Genomic DNA, 19,115 nt, shown 5'->3' with positions numbered 1-19,115 from the left:
GCACAAGTTTTGTTTTTATGGAAGGTAGGGTTCCCCCCCCCCCCAAGCTGTGTAAGTAAAACAAAATCTGCAAGAGACATGGCAAGCAAATTTCTAAGAAAAAGGGTTCACTTTACAGCTAGAACAGCTATTATTTCAGTCTTCTCTTTGCTCTGTCATATAGCAAAGCCAGAAGATAAATATTTTGGGGTTTGCCATTTAGTCACTACCACGAGCACCTCATTTCTGGCCATTCATTAAATCTTTGGCCAAATACAGCCTGTTGTATTTGGAGCTCCAGATACTGCTTTAGCACTCAGGGGCATTTTCAGGGAGAAAAAGCCATTTCAGAGCCCCTCACCTCCCAAAAGATCACCACACCCACAGTTCATATTTTAATAAAGTTCTATCAGGTAGATTAAACCCTGGATAGAAACAAGCATCCAGCTGCCAAGCATTTAACTGTTAGACCACAACAAATGAGAAAAAAATCTCTGGCTTCTACCAAAATCATGGGCTGAGGGGCAGAAATGCTTTGATATTTTTATGAAACATTAACCTTCAAACATAATTACCACAGGCACTGAGGTTGCACCTGAAGGCTGCACTGTTGGGGAGAATTGCTGTGGAAGTGGCCTGCAGGGCAGGAACGTGGCAGGTAAACACAAGGAATGTCTGCACAGAGATAATGGGATACAGGGCAGCAGCAAGAGCATGGCTTCAGGGGATGGAAGTGCTGCCACTGACACTTTCCACATGCCAGCAGAGGTGATGGTGACTTGGTTGACATTGCATGAACAGTCATCTTTGAAAACAGACACTCTGAAGCATAAAGCTGAGCTGGGGAGCATGAAACCAATGCTGTCACTGCTAAAATCTTGTAATGCTGAAACCATTTTAATAGCAGAAAAAAGAATTGAGCTAGATTCACTCTGAACAGTTCTACATTTACATTCTACCTTGAGATCAGAGATAAAAGGAGCAGGTATTTCAGTCTTTGCAAGTTTTCCATCCCTATTTTGCAGATCCATGAGTTAAAGAAGAGGCATAAGCATCCAAAATCTGGTATGGCTACATGATCCTGATCTCCTGCCTGCATTACCTGGTGTCTGCAGAATGCAGTGACTGAGACTTTGTGGTGTACCTTCTGAAATTACAGTGAGGGGAGGGACAAGACAGGACTGAAAATCAGTTTTTTAAATTTCTGGACCACTGCACTGTTCAGTGCCAGTACACTTAGATGTGTATCAGGACAGTATCTAGCCCAGAGTGATTTCTTCTTCAAGCATCTGAGGTAGACAGATCTATTCAAATTCCCTGCACTTCCCCACTCGGTCTGACCTTTACAATCAGCTCAAAAGCATTCACAAGTTGTATGCAAATATAAAAGATGTAATTGTTGGAGCTCATGTTTCAGGGAATGCAAATAAGGGCATGGAAGGGGGCCAGGCCTGTTTGGGGTGTGATTTGCAGAAGCAATTGATGTGGAAGATCCCAGCATTAGCAGGCACAAGAGAAATGACACACAGCCAGTTCTGAAAGGCAGCAATTTCCAAGTTCCTCTTGGCCTTCCAATTTTTTCTCCCTGGGATGGGTTTTAGGGGGTGTGCCAGGGATGAAGGGCCCTGGCTCACACCACTTGCATTGCACCCTGGGCTGGGTTTCTGCCACTGTAAAGCAGAAGCAATGGGTTGGTTTTAGTGTTTAGTGTCTCAGAGAGAACATCACCAAAACAGCTTTTCCAACAGCCCACTGAACCAAACATAAAGGGTTTTGCTCCCAACAGCCGCAGCTGTGTGTCCCAGGACAGTGCAGGGATAGCACAGTATCACTTGGGATTTGCTTACATCATCTCACAAATCTGCATGCTCTGATGGCTGTGACAAATTTGTGCTTTAAACCACTAATGCTTCAGTCAGAGCTGAGCTGGGGGATTTTACAGCACTATTCCTGTCTGCCTCCAGCTCCACAGGGGGCTTGTCTGCCTCCAGAAGCCGGAGAGAGGCACCAGCAGGAAACACAGGGAAGGGACATGTCTTACCTAACGCCTTGCCTCCACAATTCACAGCACACAGCCCAGACAATCCTGAGTTTTGCTTCTCTGTTGGTTTTCTGTTCCTGGCAAATTGGGTGCCTGAAGAGGGAGAGAATACACCAAATTCCATGGTGGAAGTCATCGGTTGTGGTGTTGTAGCTCAGCATGAAGCCAAGGTAAGCCCCACAAAGCCTCTGCTGGGACCGTGGTATTAAAATCCTCACATGCAGATAAACTTCCCTCATTCAGGGCTGGCTCTGTCCTGCTTGGCTAGCACACATGTTGGATGGAGCCACAAAGGCCAATCCTCAGAGGATCTGCCCTCTTGGAATAACACACTGAAATGTGCAATGAACACCCTCCAAAATGTTTCCTGAGGAGATACAAAAGCTGAGTCTCTTTTTTAGCCCTGTTTGCAGTGAGCAAAGCATCCAGCCCATGTAACAGCAGTTCATTCTCCTCAGGATTTCTATTGACACAGGGGAGAAATTAAAATCCCTGCTATGTGTAACAAACTTCCGTCCCAGCAAAGGAGATGCAAACTGGGTGGTGCTGCCATGACTCTTGTCTGGTTTGCATGGCTATGTGTAGAACAGCCTTTCTGTCCTGCTGTCTGTCTGGCTGATAGGCCAGGTGGGATTCCCTCATGCATTTCTGCACAGTGAATCACTAATTACTACATCCAAACCCAGTCACAGTATTATTACTATATGCAGTTGTATAACTTGTCTGTCTGTGCTTTCAGCACTTTCCTTCCTTTTCCCACACCCAAACCCTGTTCTTTTTATTCCAGCCCATTCAGTTAGTTTTTCAAGATGCTCTGGTCCTCACATGTTTGAGGATAACTCCCAAATTTGTATCCTCCACAGTCTTGTTAGCATATCCAGCTGTTTATCCTGAGGTCAAAATCAATAAATGCTAATCAGTATCACAGTTGAGATGGCCACCACCATACATTTTCAGGTTTTAAGCATATGCCCATACAGAGTAACACCATACCATATCAGACAGCTGCAAGCAGCTCCCTTCTTGTGCTGTAGACCAACCTTTTATCCCCTCACGTTCCTGCACTGCCCCTGTGTGCCCCCTGCTCCCTTTGGTGGTTGCCCAGTGCCCCTGGGCACTCCAGGGCTCATTGCTGTCAGTGCTGCTCACCTGCTGCCACAGCTGCACCCACTGGGGATGGGGCTGGGCCAGCCCCACTCCCAATCACCACACACTGTGTGCCTACAAATCAAAGTCTTGGAACTGCATTTTATGACATTTACTGCCCTCCTTTCTGGAGAGATTCTTACCTTCCAGTCTGGTAGTAATCTTCTGATCTCCACTTAAAGACAGCTTTCCATGTCTTATCCAGGATCTGTCCAAAGCTGAAGTAGCAAGATCTGCTGCATATCCCTCATGGGGAATGCCCCCAGCTCCCAAACAGGAGATATTCCCTATTACCACCCCTCAGTCACAGAAACTTGAGGTTCTTTATTCACAGTCTCAATGCTTGACCATTTTTGCTGGGGTGAGAATTTGCCATGGGAGAGTAGGTTCCATGGTGCAGAGCCTTCAGAAATACAAACATGGAGGCCACAGACACAACCATTGTCACCTTTCCAGAATTAAGATCAGATTCCTTGAGAGCCCAGGTTCAGCACAAACCACAGCATTCTGTGGCAGCTGCCTGACAGCCCAGAGAGATCCTGGCCTAGCAGCCAGCTTCCCCTACACGAGGCCCTGCTGCTGAGATGGGCTGTCCTGCTCTCTGTGAGCACAGACAGGGGTTTCCAGCTCATCCCCATGGAAATGAGCCAAGCCTGTGATTACTGCTCTGTGTCCACTTCTCACGTCAGGCTTTTTATGTACATCAGTGCATTATTGCACAGCCATTAATTATTAGCTTACCTTTCCTAATAAATATCACTTCTGTAAGAGAAATATTGCAGCCCAGCCCTCTGGGTAGGAAGAAGAGATTTGTTTAGCTGGGCAGCACCTGCTTTGTCCTGCTTTTTATGTTCCTAGTACTTCAGTGGGACACAAATTAGAGGGCAGCATGAGTGGGAAGTCTCCATGGACATTGTCACAGCAACAGATTTTGATGTGGTCTCAGAGATGTCTGGAGTTAGCAGGGATGGCCTAAGGCTTTCAGGAAAGATGAGCATTCTACTGACAGCCATTCCAAGTGGATTAAATTGTGAATGTTACTGAACCTGTTTGCTGATAAGGCTTGTAGCTCTCCCAGCATCTGCACAAGTGTATTTGCCCAAGATACTCCACATACTTGTTTTTCATGCTGATAAGGGAGCAGTGGTTAAGGAAACACTTGTAGCAATGAGTGTGTTCATGTCATGCCTGCCTAGGGATCATTTATCAAATTCATTCCAGACTCACTCCAGTAGAGGCCCCTCTGATAGCTGTGACCCTTACAAGCCAAAAAGTACAGCAGGAACGCGAGAAATGAGGAAAAAACTGGGCATGAGTGTGGTATGTACTCACCCACCACTCACACAGCTATTAGAGAGACTAAAATGAAATTAAAAACGTGCAGGTTCCCCGTGGAGCCCTGGCAATGAAAATGCCAATCCCCACATGGAAGAACTACAGATAGGTTGAAATAATGATGCCAAAACTTTTGATTCACAGCATTTTCTCCTTTCCCATGGGGAAAGCAGCCAGCCTGCCACAAACTGGGTTGGGCCAGATCCAAGTTAAGCAGATTCCAGGTCACTGGGCTCCTCCAGGTTTTCCATCAGCTAATAAAAGCATCACCACTCTGATGAGCCCACCAGGATGGTCTCTTTATGATGATGCACCTCCAAATCCCTGATCAAAGTCAACTGCTGATGTTGTACTGAAAGGTGTAAAAGCTTCATTGTCACTTGAAAATTTTCAAACTATTTGATTGCATCCTGCTTTGTGTCTGGGGGTAGGTCAGCAGCCAAAGTACCAGTGCTGATGCTCCAGAGACTGTGGGACAATAACCCCACTTTTACCTTGTGCCAAAGAGCACAGTGAGCATACCTAGAGCAAAAATTGCTTTTAATGTTTAGGGCCAGGCCAGGTTAGTATTTATTGCCCCAATCTAGAAAGGCATCTATTGTTGGGGAGCATGGGCATGAGACCAGGCCTGCCCCAGTGAGAGAATAAATCAATACCAGCACAGTCCTACACCTGGGCAAACTGCAGGGAAGCTGCACAGAGCCAAATCACCAGGGAAACACCTGCCCAAATCTTCACATCCAGAACCAGCCACATACTTGGATCCTAAAATCATCCTGAAATCAGATGCCTGTGTATTTTTGACCCAAGGACTATCCAAGCTGCTCCCCCAGGACAAATCTGCCAAAGCAGCTCATTCCTGCCCTGCAGCATTGCAGCCATTCCTGCCCTGGGCTGAGGGCAGGGCAGCAGCTGTGCTCCCACCAGAGCTGGCTGACAGGACACCAGCCCAGGCCTGGAACCCACCCTGCTCCTCTGGGAGTGGAGTGGCTGCAGGTGGCACTCAGGGGGCCAGCAGCTACCAGCTAGTGAGGTCATTTTGGTAGTTTTGAAAGGCACTTGAAAAGCCACCGTCAGCACCTATTGACAGTAAATCGTTCTTTTCCCCAGGATTTCTGATCTCTGGGATAACCACTGGTTATAACCACCCTGATAACCCTGAGCCTCTGTCCCTGGCCAGGGCAGGAGAAGCCCTGCAGCCAAGTGGGAGCAGCAACTGGGGACAAGATGCCAGCTCTCCAGAGCACATCACCACAGCAAACACCCTCAGGAAAACCCCCCAGACACAGCACACGGGCAGAGCTCTCACAACACCTGGGAACCACGAGGCAGCACAGCATGGCTGTGGTGAGCTGGAGGCAGGATGGAGGACACGCCTTCCTTCAGCCTTTCCCTCTTCCCCCTTAGGCACACGGCTGATTCCAGCAGCACAGTTGTCAAGTCAGCAGTTGGGGCAGATGGACTTTCCATTTTAAGACCCCTGTTTTCCCAAAGCCACAATCTGGAATCTGCCCACGGGGAGAGTTTTCAAAAAAAAACCCCAAAAACAAAAGCAAAAAAAAACCCAACAGAAAACAAAACAAAAGCCCAACAACAACAAAATCCACCAAAAAACTCCCCCAAAAAATTCCAGCAAAAAACCCCAACAAAGACCCATGACAAAGAATATGTAACTGAGGGAGCAACAATCTCCCTGCCCTTCAGTCTACCCCAGAGGAGATGGCAAGTATTTTATCCACTTTTTTAGCCTTACTGGTTGCTACAGCAATGACTTTCTAAATGCTCCCCTGTAGAGCACACATCCTGGCGTGACAGGGAGCTGCCACTCAGCTTCCCACAGAATGAGAAAAATCTGAAAGGCTCTACTTAATCCCAATTATGACAATCTCTATCAGGCCCAAGTTCTTCTGGCCTTCCTGATCCTAATAACCATCCAACAATATAAACCAAATTTTTTCAGCATCTTCTGGTACTGAGGAAAAAGGGAAGTCAGTCCTTCACCAGTTCTTCCCATCAGGGAAGTCCTGAGTCGTGGAGAAAGTCCTTTGAAAGTGCTGAGGGAAGCAGTGCACATGGAGGTGTCACTCAGGAACAAAGCTTTGAACTGGGAGGCACAGGCTATGATGCACACCTGAGATCCAAGGAAAAGGGATGTGTTGTATGTACAACTCTAACAAGGCCGTGTTGGTGGTGGTGGCAGCTTGGGACCTGCTGCCATCATCCTGTGCAGTGCAGAACCTCAGCAAGCAGCCGGCCACTCAGGGCCACAGGCCCCTGAACACCAGTGCCAGCCTCTTCCCTGGAAACAAAACTCACCAGCCCAGGGTCCTGGTGTCAGTTTGCACGAGGCACCGTCAAAGCAGGCTCAGTTGGCAAGGATGGCATGTTGTCATATTATTGCAAAAGTTCCACTTTGCTGTACCACAAAATTGCATACCTTTTTTTGGTGTGATTTCTCATGCAGCTCTTAACAGCACAGAAAACAAACTCCATGTAACTTTTCAGCCAGCTAACCAACTCTTTTACAATACCCAACCTAATTGGATCTAGCTGTAGCCTATTAAAGGCAGGCTTGTTCCTAATTCTTGGTAATTAACACAGCTGTAACCCCTTAGGGGTGAGATTATCTTCATCACTATCTCTATTCTCCAACATTCTCTCCATCTACAATTGCAGCTTGGTTCTAGGGGTCATCCTGTGCCGTGTGGAACCTCAGCAGGCAGCCAGCCGTGCCAAAAGGGATGTGTGCTCCCAGGCACTGCAGCTTACTGGGAGGCCAAAGTAAATTCTCTCACTGGTAAGAACTGTTATCCACCCAGCATCTTTTCAAAGCCTTCAGAGAGCTGTTTTTTACTGGACATTCCTAGTTTGTGTCCCTGGTAAGGGCAGCTCCTCCTTTCAGAGACACTGCTGTCTCTGCAGGAGGATGTTCTGCAGAGCTCTGGAATGCTCAGGAAGCCACAGCCCTGGTGCCTGACAGGGCAGAGCAAGCTCTGTCCTCTGAGAGAGGAGGGGCAAATCCTCACAAAGCCCCTCCAACAGCAACAATCCATAGTGGAGTTTCAGGTAGGGTCCAGCATAGATGGTCCATGTCAGACCCTCGTGAAGGGAGGGAAGGGCTGAGTAACTGCATCCTGCAGTAACTGCATCCTGCAGCTCAGCCCTAACTCCTCCCCCCTCACTGCAGGCAGAACTTGCACCTTGCCATGCAGAGCAGGAACTGCTCCCACCATCTGCATCCTGCTGCCAACAGAAGCCTGGACAGCAGAGAAAAGGTGGTGAGAAATGTCACTCATCTCTGTGCAGGTCACTTTGCACTCTGAGTTAGATTCTGTCATCATTGTGTCATTCTTCACTGGGGTCAGGGCATTTGTCCCTTGTGATCCCCCTCCACTTGTGACACAACAGCCCTTTGGGTCACATTATAGCATGAAAGCTGGGGAAACTTGGAGAGTGCTGGGAACATCCATCCCAAATGCCCAGCTCCTGGCAGCCACCATGGAATCTGCAATATTAGTAGTAATTCCTTCCATTTCAGCCCAGGCTGCTTTGCTACTGAGCTGGGCTAAGGAGGGTCTTGAGAAGTGGGCTCAGGTCCACAGAACTCACATTTCCAATGGCATCAGCAGGATGGAGCTGAATAAGGACAAGGAATTCATGCTGCCTGCAGGAAGAACAGACAGGTAGCCACGTTTCATGCCTACAACCAGGATATCTGATCTACCCCTACAGCAAAAAGCAGGAATTTAATACATCTTCTGGAGGCATGAGGATATTTAATCTGTGGGACCAGGAGAAAGGTGAAGGACGGCAATGTGAGATGGGTCCTAGCAAGACCAAGGACTCTCTTCTCCTGACACTCATATCTCAGTGTAAGCAAATTGCTATTCCATCTGCTAATGGATCTAAGCAGCAGCTGCTGTTCAATGTAAAGCAGCAGCACACATCCTTGGAAATCAGTCAAGGTTGTACACTTGCATCCTTCAGGCAGGAGGACTCGTGGAGGGGAGCTTCTCCCAAGGAATTTCCCAAGGAAACTGCTAGAGTGGCAGGAAAGGCTCCAGAGCCCTGTGTGCTCTGTCTAGAGTGGCTGGAAATGGGAGAAGAATTTGCACATTCACATACAGTTTTACACAGTGGAGTAAAGTGGAATGCAAAGCCCTCTGCAGGACAGAACACCTGGGTTTGGGACAGAAAAGCCCAGAATTGCTCCAGTTGCTGCTGCATTATCCCGGTGCCATGCAGGGGCTGGAGCAGAGCACACAGCCAGGGCCAGCCCCGAGGCACCGCGGGTCTGCCATGGGCATCCTGCAGGCTTCAAACTACAGAGAAATAATGATTCTGTGAAATGCAAATAGAGAGACTTTGCCAAAACACCCCTCGAGTTTGGATTTTACACTCAGTAAGTTCACTGTGGAAGGTCTTCCCATTCACTATACAGAAGATTTCATACATATATGAAGAATAAATGTAAATATCTTAGAATCTTAGCATCTGATGTGAACCTGTAAATAATATCCCTCTGCATCCATGCCTCCAACTCTGCAGCTTTGGGCTGCTGTGTGAGAATGTGTAATTCAGGAATGGACTGAACAGGAAAACCGGGCTGATCACATTCACTCTTCTGGTGTGAGGGGAATAACCACGGTAATTAATACACGGGAACTCTCTTTTCACCACTCAGTGAAAAACCCCACGGCTAAAGGCAGCAGAGAGCAGTTCTCCCTGTCTCCACAGCTTGTCGCTCTCTCACTCCACAATGCCAGATATTTCCCAGCCTCAGGAGGCAGGAATCCATCCTGTTCCCCTCAGCCCTTGGTTTGCTCAGGCTGCTCCAGGCAAGAGCTGCTCTGTCCCAAACATTTTGTCCCAGTGGGAATTCCTTCCCCTCCACCCTCTGCATTTACATGAACACAACTCGAACACATAAAAGAGGGGGCCTTTAAATCAGCAAAAGTTTACAGAGTCCAAACTGTTTAAAGTTAAAGTTTATTTGTATTCTTTGTAGGAATATCAATAAAAGTCCTCAAATGTATCTATATCTGTACATATTACAAGAACCTTCAAAAATTATTCACAGAACAAAAATAAATCTTCTTTAGAACAAACCCAGGCAATGAAATGCAGAAATGGATCTCAGAGACCAAACAGTCCAGTGCTACAAGCATAAAAATACGGCTTGAAAAACAAGTTTATTCCTTTTTAAAGGTGTACTTTGTTGAAATAAAAAATAAATTATTTAGAGCTATCACTGTAGAACAGTTCTGTGTAGTAACACTCTTATTAAGGCCCTTGAGACAGAAAATCTATTTTTGCAGGTAGGATTCCTGGCAGGCATGATCTGTAAGGACATGCTCACTCTCCTGGGAGTTAACTTACTGTGGAGAAGGAAACACTTAAAAACATCACCCTAAATTTAACCCTTTTTCCTCTGGCAGACCATGCCCACCGCTGATGGAAATGCACGTCATGGTTCAGCTGGGACAGGAATTGTTCTCCAGGAACAACACAGACATTTTTGCAGAGTACAAGCAGAATTCATCCACACAAGTAAGTATTGCTGACACATTCCATGGACATGGCTGTAAAACTCATGGACTTCCAAGTTAAAAACTGGTGGGTTTATGCAAGCATCAAAATATGAAATTAATATATAATGGGGGAAAAACTCACAGCCAAACCAAAGCAATTACATGAATGCAAAATAAACCCCATTTCTTTGAAGATTTATTAGATGGATAAATAATTTATTAGTGGATACACCTCATATTCTCTAACTAGAAAATACACACATCCCTTTCCATGCTCCTGTAGATTCCCTGCCTGAGTTATGCCACTGGAGAGGAATGTGGCAAGATGTGTAGCTGTATGGATCTGTGCTTTTTTAAAAAGCTGCCCATTTTGGATACACCAGGGAAGTAACAGTTGGTAATTCCTAGATGTGAAATCTATTTCCCTTAAAAAAAAAGAGGCCTGAATTCCTAGAGTTGCAAAGAACAGGGATTTACAGGATGCTGCCTAGGCTGTGCTCCCTCTGTCCTCTCAGAGCCTGTCCCTTGTCACCCTGCTCACCTCACACACTGCAGACACCACACACAACCTGCCAAGAGGCCACACACAAGAGGTTGCTCCATCTCCCTGCCCTGCTGGCCTCAAGCTTTTCCTGAGCACTCAAGAAGCCCAGGTGGCTTTGAGGTTTGGAGAGAACCCTCCTAGAACGGTACCAACGTGGCCAGCATGGACTGAGACACCAAGATGGGGTGACTCTCCTGTTCAGTCTGAGGAACACAAGTATTCCTCCTCCATGCTATCCAATTTTTCCTGCACTACTTCCTCTGTTCCCCAGTGAGAGCAGCAGCTCTAGCACAGCATTAGACATAGCCATCAGCCTTTGCTCAGAGTGTGAACACAAAGCCAGCTTCCCATCACACATTGCACCATTTACTCCCTCAGAGCCCCCTAGCCATGAGTCTAAACCCAAATGTGTTCAGGCCCAGGCAGGGCTCCTGCTCCTGCTCCTGAACAGAGCATGGATTTTATCAGTCTGGACAAAATAGAAACTGGCATTTTCACAATTGTCAGCTTGAGGCAGCTGAAAGTTTTCTGGAAGGCTGCTTGGTGACAAACGAGGAGAGACAGCTGCCTGCAGGACTCAGGAGCAGTGTTTTGTGTCTCACAGCACTGACTCTGCACCTTCACCCCTCTGGGGTCTGCAGGCAGCTCTGCCCTCGGTGGCAGAGCTAGAGGAGCACGCCTGGCACCTAAGGGGAGAAAGTGGAAAGGCAGAGAAACAATCAGCCTAGCAACGAGCTGTGAGACCACAGAGAGGGGTCGGGGTCTGCAGGCAGCTCTGCCCTCGGTGGCAGAGCTAGAGGAGCACGCCTGGCACCTAAGGGGAGAAAGTGGAAAGGCAGAGAAACGAGCTGTGAGACCACAGAGAGGGGTCAGGCTCTGAGAGAGCCACTGCTTTTTCCTACAAGCTTGAGAAACACACAGGAGAAGGTACAGTATTGCAATGATGCACTACCAAAGACCTCACCAATACTGGGGCCTGGATTATTCCCACTCTAAAAATTCAGGCTGAAATGCTGCCCCTATTGCAGAAACCAAAGTGGACACCTCAGCATCAAACCACACAGGTCAGCCAGCAACCTCTGACATTACCAGAGCACTGGGGAGCTCTGGGGAAAGGTGCTTCCCAAAATAATGCTGGAATAACTCTCCTAGAAGACCACATGTGCTTCTGCTGTGTCCTGTCAGTGCAGCCCCACGGGCGCTCACTCACACCTCGCTCACAGCACACCCACATCACCTGCACGGGCCACAAGGGAGCAGTTCACATGCCCATGCCAACAGGGATGGGAACACGTTCCCCCATGCTACAGCTGTGCAATTACAGCACATGGCTACAGGGACATGCAGATCCCACAGAAAGAGCCCACAAAAAGGGTTGTGTAAAAGAGGCCCTCACGTGACAGCTCAACACAAACTGGACAAATTGCTACGGCTGTGATGCCTGAAGGGAGAAAGGAGAAACTCAAAGGCACAGTTTGAGGAATAAAATATCAGAGGTCAGCAAGGATCTAGAGCTGGAAGACGGTTTGGAAAGTATGGAAAAGTAACCACTGCTGAGCCAATGCAGAGCACAACCCCAGGTGTGTCAGTGCCAGCAGCACCGAGTCCTGGCCGAGCAGCCAGAGCAGCTCAGATCCCAAAGAGCCAAGCATTAATCCCAAATCCCAGCTCACTGCTGTGCTCCAGAAGGCCTGGCTAGGATTGATGCACACACAGCCTGCACTGATGCACAGAACACACAGGGGTGGTGATGGCAGCTTGAGCATCGTGACACCAGAGCACACACACTGCTCTGCCACCTCCTGCATCAGCCACAGGGCTGGGGTGAATTTATTTCCAAAAACCAGGCAAATTTGGCAACAGACACCAGGTTTGGGTCTTGGTATTGCCAGTAATTCATGTGCAGGGAACTGGCTTAGACACTCCTGCATTTTTCATGAGACGATCCCACACTGAGATGCCTCTCAAGGTTTTGTCTCAAATTGAAGTAAACTTTTCCAATTTCCACAACATCTGTGAATGGTTAATCACACTCACTGTTATCAGTATGTTTCTGTAATTAACAATTTCAATCAATGCTGCAATACTTTCATTTACTGTGAGGGTTTGAGGGCTAGAAATGCACAGCAAAAGCTGGAAGTAAAAATTCACACTTGACTCCAGAATCTGATATTAAAAAAAAAAGCCAACCCTCTCTCAGATTAAATATTGTGGCACTTGATGAAACGATGAGAATTGACAATACCAAGCCATTTGCTGTTCGTCTGTTACAGGTTGTGAATGTCACTGTCTCCCAGGAGAAGGTCACTTTGGAGCGATATCCCATTCACACACAGTCTGGAATCATGCTTCTATGAAACACAACTGAAAGGAACTGGAGACAAAAACTTAGTCAAAACTCCAGAAAAAACTGCAGTATCCCTTTAAGTTATCCAGAAAAACGAAAATTTCAGCAGAAATGGAAGATCTTTCAACAACAGTGAAGAAAGCACCTTTCATTGGAACTACGCTGGCTAAGCAAGTGGCTGAAATAGTGAAAATAAGCAAGCATTAAAATACAGAAATCCTCTAGAAAAAGGGACTTTTGCATATGGAATTTCCTGTGCTGGGCATGGGCACCCTTTGGTTAGCCCTTTCCCAAGAGGATTAACCTGTCTGTTCCTGATGGAGAGCAGAGAGGGAATTCAGGGTGCCTCTGCAGGGGGTGTACAGTGGGCATCGGCTAGAAATCGTCTAAAAAGTATTTACAGGTCTGTAAATCCTCCAAACAGAAGAAAATATAAAACTGCATCAGAACTGGGGTACAAAAGAAAGAATCCTACCACAAAATCCTGCAGATTCCCTCTGTCTGACAGGAAGCCTGACTGTGCAAATTCCAGGAATCCAGCTTGCTGCTCCCACTTTGTACCTTCTTCAGACAGACTGTTTTATGACAGAGTCCTATCAGAAGTAGGTACAGGACACAGCAAGAGCCAGTTCTCTTGCTAAAACGTTTGCTATCAAGTTTGCATTCAGCTAAAGACCAGCTGGGGAAGAGGGGAATAAACCCAGCTGGTGAGTTTTCCTATGGAATTCATTTCACTCCATTCATGTCCTTTGATCAGCCAGTTGCTGCCTCGGGTCACCCGCTGCTCACGTCTCTCACCCACAACACACACGCACACACACCCCCCTCTTCCTCCTCCCAGGACTGCAGTGCTTTCAACAAGAGAAAAACAACAACAACAATAACAACAACAACAACATAATAATAATAATAATAAAAAAAATAGCAATAATTAAAAAATCTACAGTATTCACTTCCTTTTGGTATATTACATTGGCATTTTCTGTACACAACCCAAGAGCTCCCTCTATTTACACAGTGATCCACAAGGACTTATTCCGGGGAACCTGGTTCTCCTGGCCCTGAGTGGGGAATTAAAGCCCACCCTTCGGAGCTGCTTTTTCAACTTTATTGAATGTACAATACTATCTTAAAACAATTTAAAATACAATTTTAAAATACAACTCTAAAACAATTTTAGAACAATCTTCAAACAATACAATCTTCAAACAATACAATTTTCCTTTTACAGAAGAACTATGTGCAACAATCAGTGACGGTGAGGGGTCTTGGCTCTGCTCCGTCTTGCTCTTCCACGGAGGTGGCTGGCAGCACCTGCAGAATTAGAAACTGCTGTTCTTAAATTCACCATTCTCCGTGATGGAAAGCTTGGGAGGGTTGCCATTCCGGACGTGCATGGTGTAGCGCTCCTTTACCTGCGTCAGGGCACTCATCAGGCGCGTGTTGGCCGAGTCCAGGAACACGATCCGCTTCTCCTGCAAAGACACCCCACAGCGTCAGAGCTGCCGCGCTGGAGCAGCCTGGGCTCTGGGCAGGGCAGCTGGGCAGCGCTCCCTGGCATGGGCTGTCTGCCTCTTTCTGTTTTCAGGGTGCACGGGATCCTCTCCGGCCCTCCGGGGCTTTTTGTGCGACGAATCCGAGTTACAGCAGGGAATTGATCCAGGTATGGAGGCTCCACCCAGCCAGGCAGGGTTTTGCCACAGGGGAGTGGGAGGGGGTCGGTGTTAATAACAATGGTAGCCAATTTCCATATTACATTTTAGAAGTACGTTAGAAAAACAGAAACAGGCAGCAGAAAATAAAAGTGGTGGGGGATTTCATCTGGCAGAGAAAAGTGCAAGTGGTATCTGCCGACCATTGTCTCTGTGCTTTGGATGGAGTGTGCTCAGAGTAAACTCATGGGATGCTTGAAATAAATAAATAAAGAAACAATAATAAAAAAAAGCAGATAATGGCAGCCTGCGGTGACGGTGCAACAGCAACACAGAGAAGCAGCAGCCAAAGCTAACGCTGAGGGTTACTGGAGGTGAGGGGAGAGGCACTGTGGGTGGAGGGGAGATGCCATCGACAGAACACAAAGAACAAACACGGAACACGCTGCTCCTAGACCCATTCCAGCTCGGGGGCTCCTGGGCTCCACGAATGCACGTGCCTGGTTGATTGTCCTTGCACAGAACGTGCAGCCTCCACGTGGAGCAGACAGCTCAGGGATGTGTGCTGCTCAGTTGACATAACCCATCACCAGACCCAGCCTCTAACAGTGGGATACAGCACTGGAGGAGCAAGCCAAGGAGTTGTTGGCATAATCAGAGATGACAATTTCCGTCTTTCCCCAAAAAAAGTAATAATAATGCAGCTGCAGAAAGCAGTGCTAGAGATAGCAGGAAGGCAACTGTGCTTTCCATGCCACAGCTGATTGGCTTTTGTTCTTTGAGAAGGGAAAATGTCTCATTTGCTCAACCAAAACAAGTTGCACGTGGGAACTCTTCCCAGTTCAGTCCATTGAGAAACAAAATGGAGGGAAAAACAGTGCATGGAAGGCATAAACATTAAGGATCAGTTCAGACACACTGCTCAGGAGACTCACGTGCCACCACAGCCCCTTGGGATTCAGATCCCAGCAATCAGTGTGTGCTACATGCTACAGCACGAATCAGCAATGTCTGCTTTTCTCAGCGGGCTCCCCCACGGGGCTGAGTGCTCGGGTGCAAAAACAAAGCAGAATTTAAGTCCTGCTTCTGTTACAGCCCTGAAGACGCTGAGCTCTGTGTAAAGCCAACAGAGGAGGAGGAGGCACGAGGCACAAGGCCTGCCTTAGCCCTCATCCCAGTTCCGCTGATGGAAGCAGGGAGAACATGGAGACAAGGAGTTACAGGTCTCTCCTCCAATGCTGAAATGAGCCCAGCAGAACAAAAGTGCCTCAGAAGCAATGTGCTCCTCAGCCAGGCAAAGCTCCTAGTCTGACTGTATTTCACCTGAAACATACAATTTAAAATGAAAATTTTCCTTCTGAAACTTTTCCTGAAAAATTTCTAAAAAATCTTCCCAAATAGTTGAGAACAAAGGGCTGGGTGTTTCCAGACACTGCTGAGCACTCACTGAACCAGTCTGTAAAACAGCTAGAAATCCACACTTGGAAAATCAATCTTAAAAGCACAAGCTGGGTGAGTAGAGGCATCTTCTCACTGAAAGGAAAATTGGATCTACCAGGCACGTCTCTAACACGCTCAGGGTGCAGGAGGAGCTGGAATGGGTAGGAGGTCAGTGTGCTGGGCCAGGACTGGGTACTGCTCAGCTTGAGAACTGATTGGGTTTACTTGCCTGTTGGAATTATCTCATCCCCATTTATGACCTGTAATTTAACACAGTGGAGATGTCACTTGCAATAGCAACCGGGCCAGTTCTCTTTGCAGCTGTGCCGCTCCGAGGAGAGTCTGGCCAGACCTATCCCTGCTCAGGCTCCAGAGCCAGGAGAGCAGCTCGTGTCTGTGTGCCTGGGGGCAGTGCTGGGAGCTGCACTGCACCCCTCAGACCCTCCCAGGCCGCTGTCCCTAAGCACAGGATCCCAGGCCACTGCTGCTCCTGGCAGCCTTTAACTCTTCAGCCAGGTTCCCACCCCTCTCAATAAATCACACAAAAAACTCCCTGCTCAGGCTCCAGAGCCAGGAGAGCAGCTCGTGTCTGTGTGCCTGGGGGCAGTGCTGGGAGCTGCACTGCACCCCTCAGACCCTCCCAGGCCGCTGTCCCTAAGCACAGGATCCCAGGCCACTGCTGCTCCTGGCAGCCTTTAACTCTTCAGCCAGATTCCCACCCCTCTCAATAAATCTCACACAAAAAAACACCTTTCCTTTCCTAGCCACTGAAGGAATCAGACTAAATAAAATCTTCCAAGCACGACTTCAAGGGATTGCTACAGAACCCAGCAGACACCTGGGCTCCCCTCTGCTGTGAGTCTTTCACCAGTTTCCTGCTCTGCTCAGGTACTTGAGGAAGGACAGTGACAACTGCACTTCCCCCATGCACTGCCTGACAGTGAAGCAGTTGAGGTTTGCCAGTGACCTTGCTTGACCAAGAAAGAGAGAAATCATTAATGCTGCTCCTCATTTTGCTCCTGTTTTTTCACTGGTTTCCACCACAGGTGATAAATGCTGCATCACTTGATGAAGTGTGACCAAGGACTACACCCTTCCAGCCCTGAGGGTTTGAAGGTCTCACAGGTCAGCAGTGGTCCCCTCTGCCAGCCGGTGACACAGGGATCACAATGGTCCATGCTCCTCCTTGCTAGCCCAGAACCAACACCAAGGCTGAGAGCCTCCTGGCACGCACAGGTAACAGGCAAGCTTCTTACTCAGTCACAATCTCTCCCCTCCAAAATCACTTTGCATGTTTGCCCAGTGCCCTTCCAACCTTGAGGAAGATGAAAAACAGATCCACCCATTTCAGAATCCAGGCTGCTGCCTGGATGAGCTGCCATTCCATGCTTGTAACAGCAAGATGCCCTGACTGTGCCTATCTCCAAAAAACTCAGCTCTTTGCTGCTTTATATTTCCCCTACAGTCCCACATCAGTTCAAGTATTTCTAACACCCCAGTGCCATATTTAACTATGTTCAGCTGAGACTCCCACCACCACTCTCTGTGTAGGGAATAACTTAGGTTATTCCTGAAAAAAATTATTAAAGAAAATTTCCATATGGAACTACTGAAGAGCCCAGAAGTAGGAAAGAGACTCTCCAAATGCAAATACCACAAACGTAACACGGCAGGCAGATAGAAACCAGTCCCAGGTTCTGTTGTAGGATCAGCACAGACACAGAGGAAAAGCTGGAATGACCCCACAGGATACACCCACATGCACTTCCCACTGGGCTCCCCTTCCCACAGCTGCCCGGGGTGACCGAGGTGGGAGCTGCAGGTTTGTGGGAAATGGGCATTTCCCCAGGACTGCCGGGGACGGCCAGTGGGGTGAAATGCCACAGGTGACATTCCCAGGACAATGCTCCATTGCAGCATTCTCTTCCCTGGACTCCACTGTCCAAAGCCATGCTGTTGCTGGCACAGCTGAGATGCATGCACATGGCAGCTAAACTATGCTGGGGTGAGGCACAGCTTTCCCAGAGGTCCCAGGCCCACATGTGGAACAACATCTACACAATGCACTGCTACTCCTTTACTCCCTTGGGATCTCACAAAGCAGCAAAGGTTTTGGAGACGTGATCAGTCCTGGGATTTGTTGCCAGGCTGCCTCAAAGCCCAGGTCAGACAGTATTAAATAAAGCCCAAAGTTGTCTCCCAGAGGCAATAAGTGACACATGTCACACTGAGGGCTGATATGGCTTGGAAGGTAGAGAACAGTGCTGGGGCAGGAGAGAGGGGCCAAGAACAGGTTCTGCACACAGGTTCTGGGAGATCCCAAGTTCTTTACCTACCTGTGCATCAATGATTTTCTGCTTTGCATCAATGACTGCTTGCATCTCAGCGTGATCCTTTTTCAGCTCCTCTTCAACAGCCATGAGTCTGATGAGCAAAGAGAGGGACAAATTAGCACAGTTTAATATTATTCCCAAGTGTTTCAGGTACTCTGGCCTGTTGGTTTGAGTTCTCTGCTTCTCCTGGCTCTCCAAGAGAAGAATTCTGCTGCTCTCAGGAAAGCTCATCTCTCCAACTGACACTCCCAGTTGCCCAACCTTATTATTTTCAGAATGGACATTGCCAAAAATGCCACTGCTCTGCAAAACTAATTTCATGTACAGATTCCAAACAACAAAAATAAAGACCTAGACTCAACGAGACCTAAGGTAAAAATTCCTAAACATTTTCTTTTACCTTCCTGACAATCTCAGGCAAGTTTCCACATCTGCATCCCCATTTCTTCAGCTACACAGGGGAGCCGCTTGTCTCACTTGGAAAACCCAGTCCTGAGCTTTGCAAAGCCTCACCTGCTGATGATACTTTTCATCTGGCTGTCCTTCTCCTCCTGCTGCCTGCGCAGCCTGTCCTCACTGTCTTCCAGCCGGGATTTGTAGTCTGTGAGCAGCTTCTGCATCTGCTGCTCCTGCACCAGGAGCCGCCGCTCGTACTCCTCCAGCCGGCGGCTGGACACGCGCAGGCGCTCCTTCAGCTTGGCGATCTCCTGCTCGTACTGGGCGTGCCAGGAGGCAGCAGGGAACCAGGGGAAAGGAGAAAAAACAAG

General features: G+C 47.9%; 1 protein-coding gene across 10 annotated transcripts in view; it reads right to left on the bottom strand.

Annotated features, from left to right (window-relative positions):
* Positions 1–11,345: 11,345 nt before the first annotated feature.
* RASAL2 (RAS protein activator like 2) overlaps positions 11,346–19,115 on the bottom strand; it is a 163,893-nt gene continuing 156,123 nt past the window's right edge. For 3 of the 10 annotated variants that reach the window (XM_039730191.1, XM_039730184.1, XM_039730188.1), the window contains exons 16-19: positions 18,862–19,064; positions 18,352–18,439; positions 16,245–16,275; positions 11,346–14,398 (exon numbers count right to left, since the gene is read on the bottom strand). In XM_039730191.1, coding sequence (XP_039586125.1) covers positions 14,268–14,398; positions 16,245–16,275; positions 18,352–18,439; positions 18,862–19,064 — 453 coding nt within the window. In that variant the 3' untranslated portion in view covers positions 11,346–14,267. The remainder of the gene's footprint in view (positions 14,399–16,244; positions 16,276–18,351; positions 18,440–18,861; positions 19,065–19,115) is intronic. The other 7 variants (XM_039730187.1, XM_039730190.1, XM_039730193.1 and 4 more) reach the window with 5 other exon arrangements.

Source organism: Passer montanus, unplaced genomic scaffold (assembly GCF_014805655.1).
Source record: "Passer montanus isolate IOZ18808 unplaced genomic scaffold, ASM1480565v1 scaffold71, whole genome shotgun sequence".
NCBI classification, from domain to species: Eukaryota; Metazoa; Chordata; class Aves; order Passeriformes; family Passeridae; genus Passer; species Passer montanus.
The sequence above is the reverse complement of the archived record's forward strand: the minus strand, read 5'-3'. Positions and strand labels throughout refer to the sequence as shown.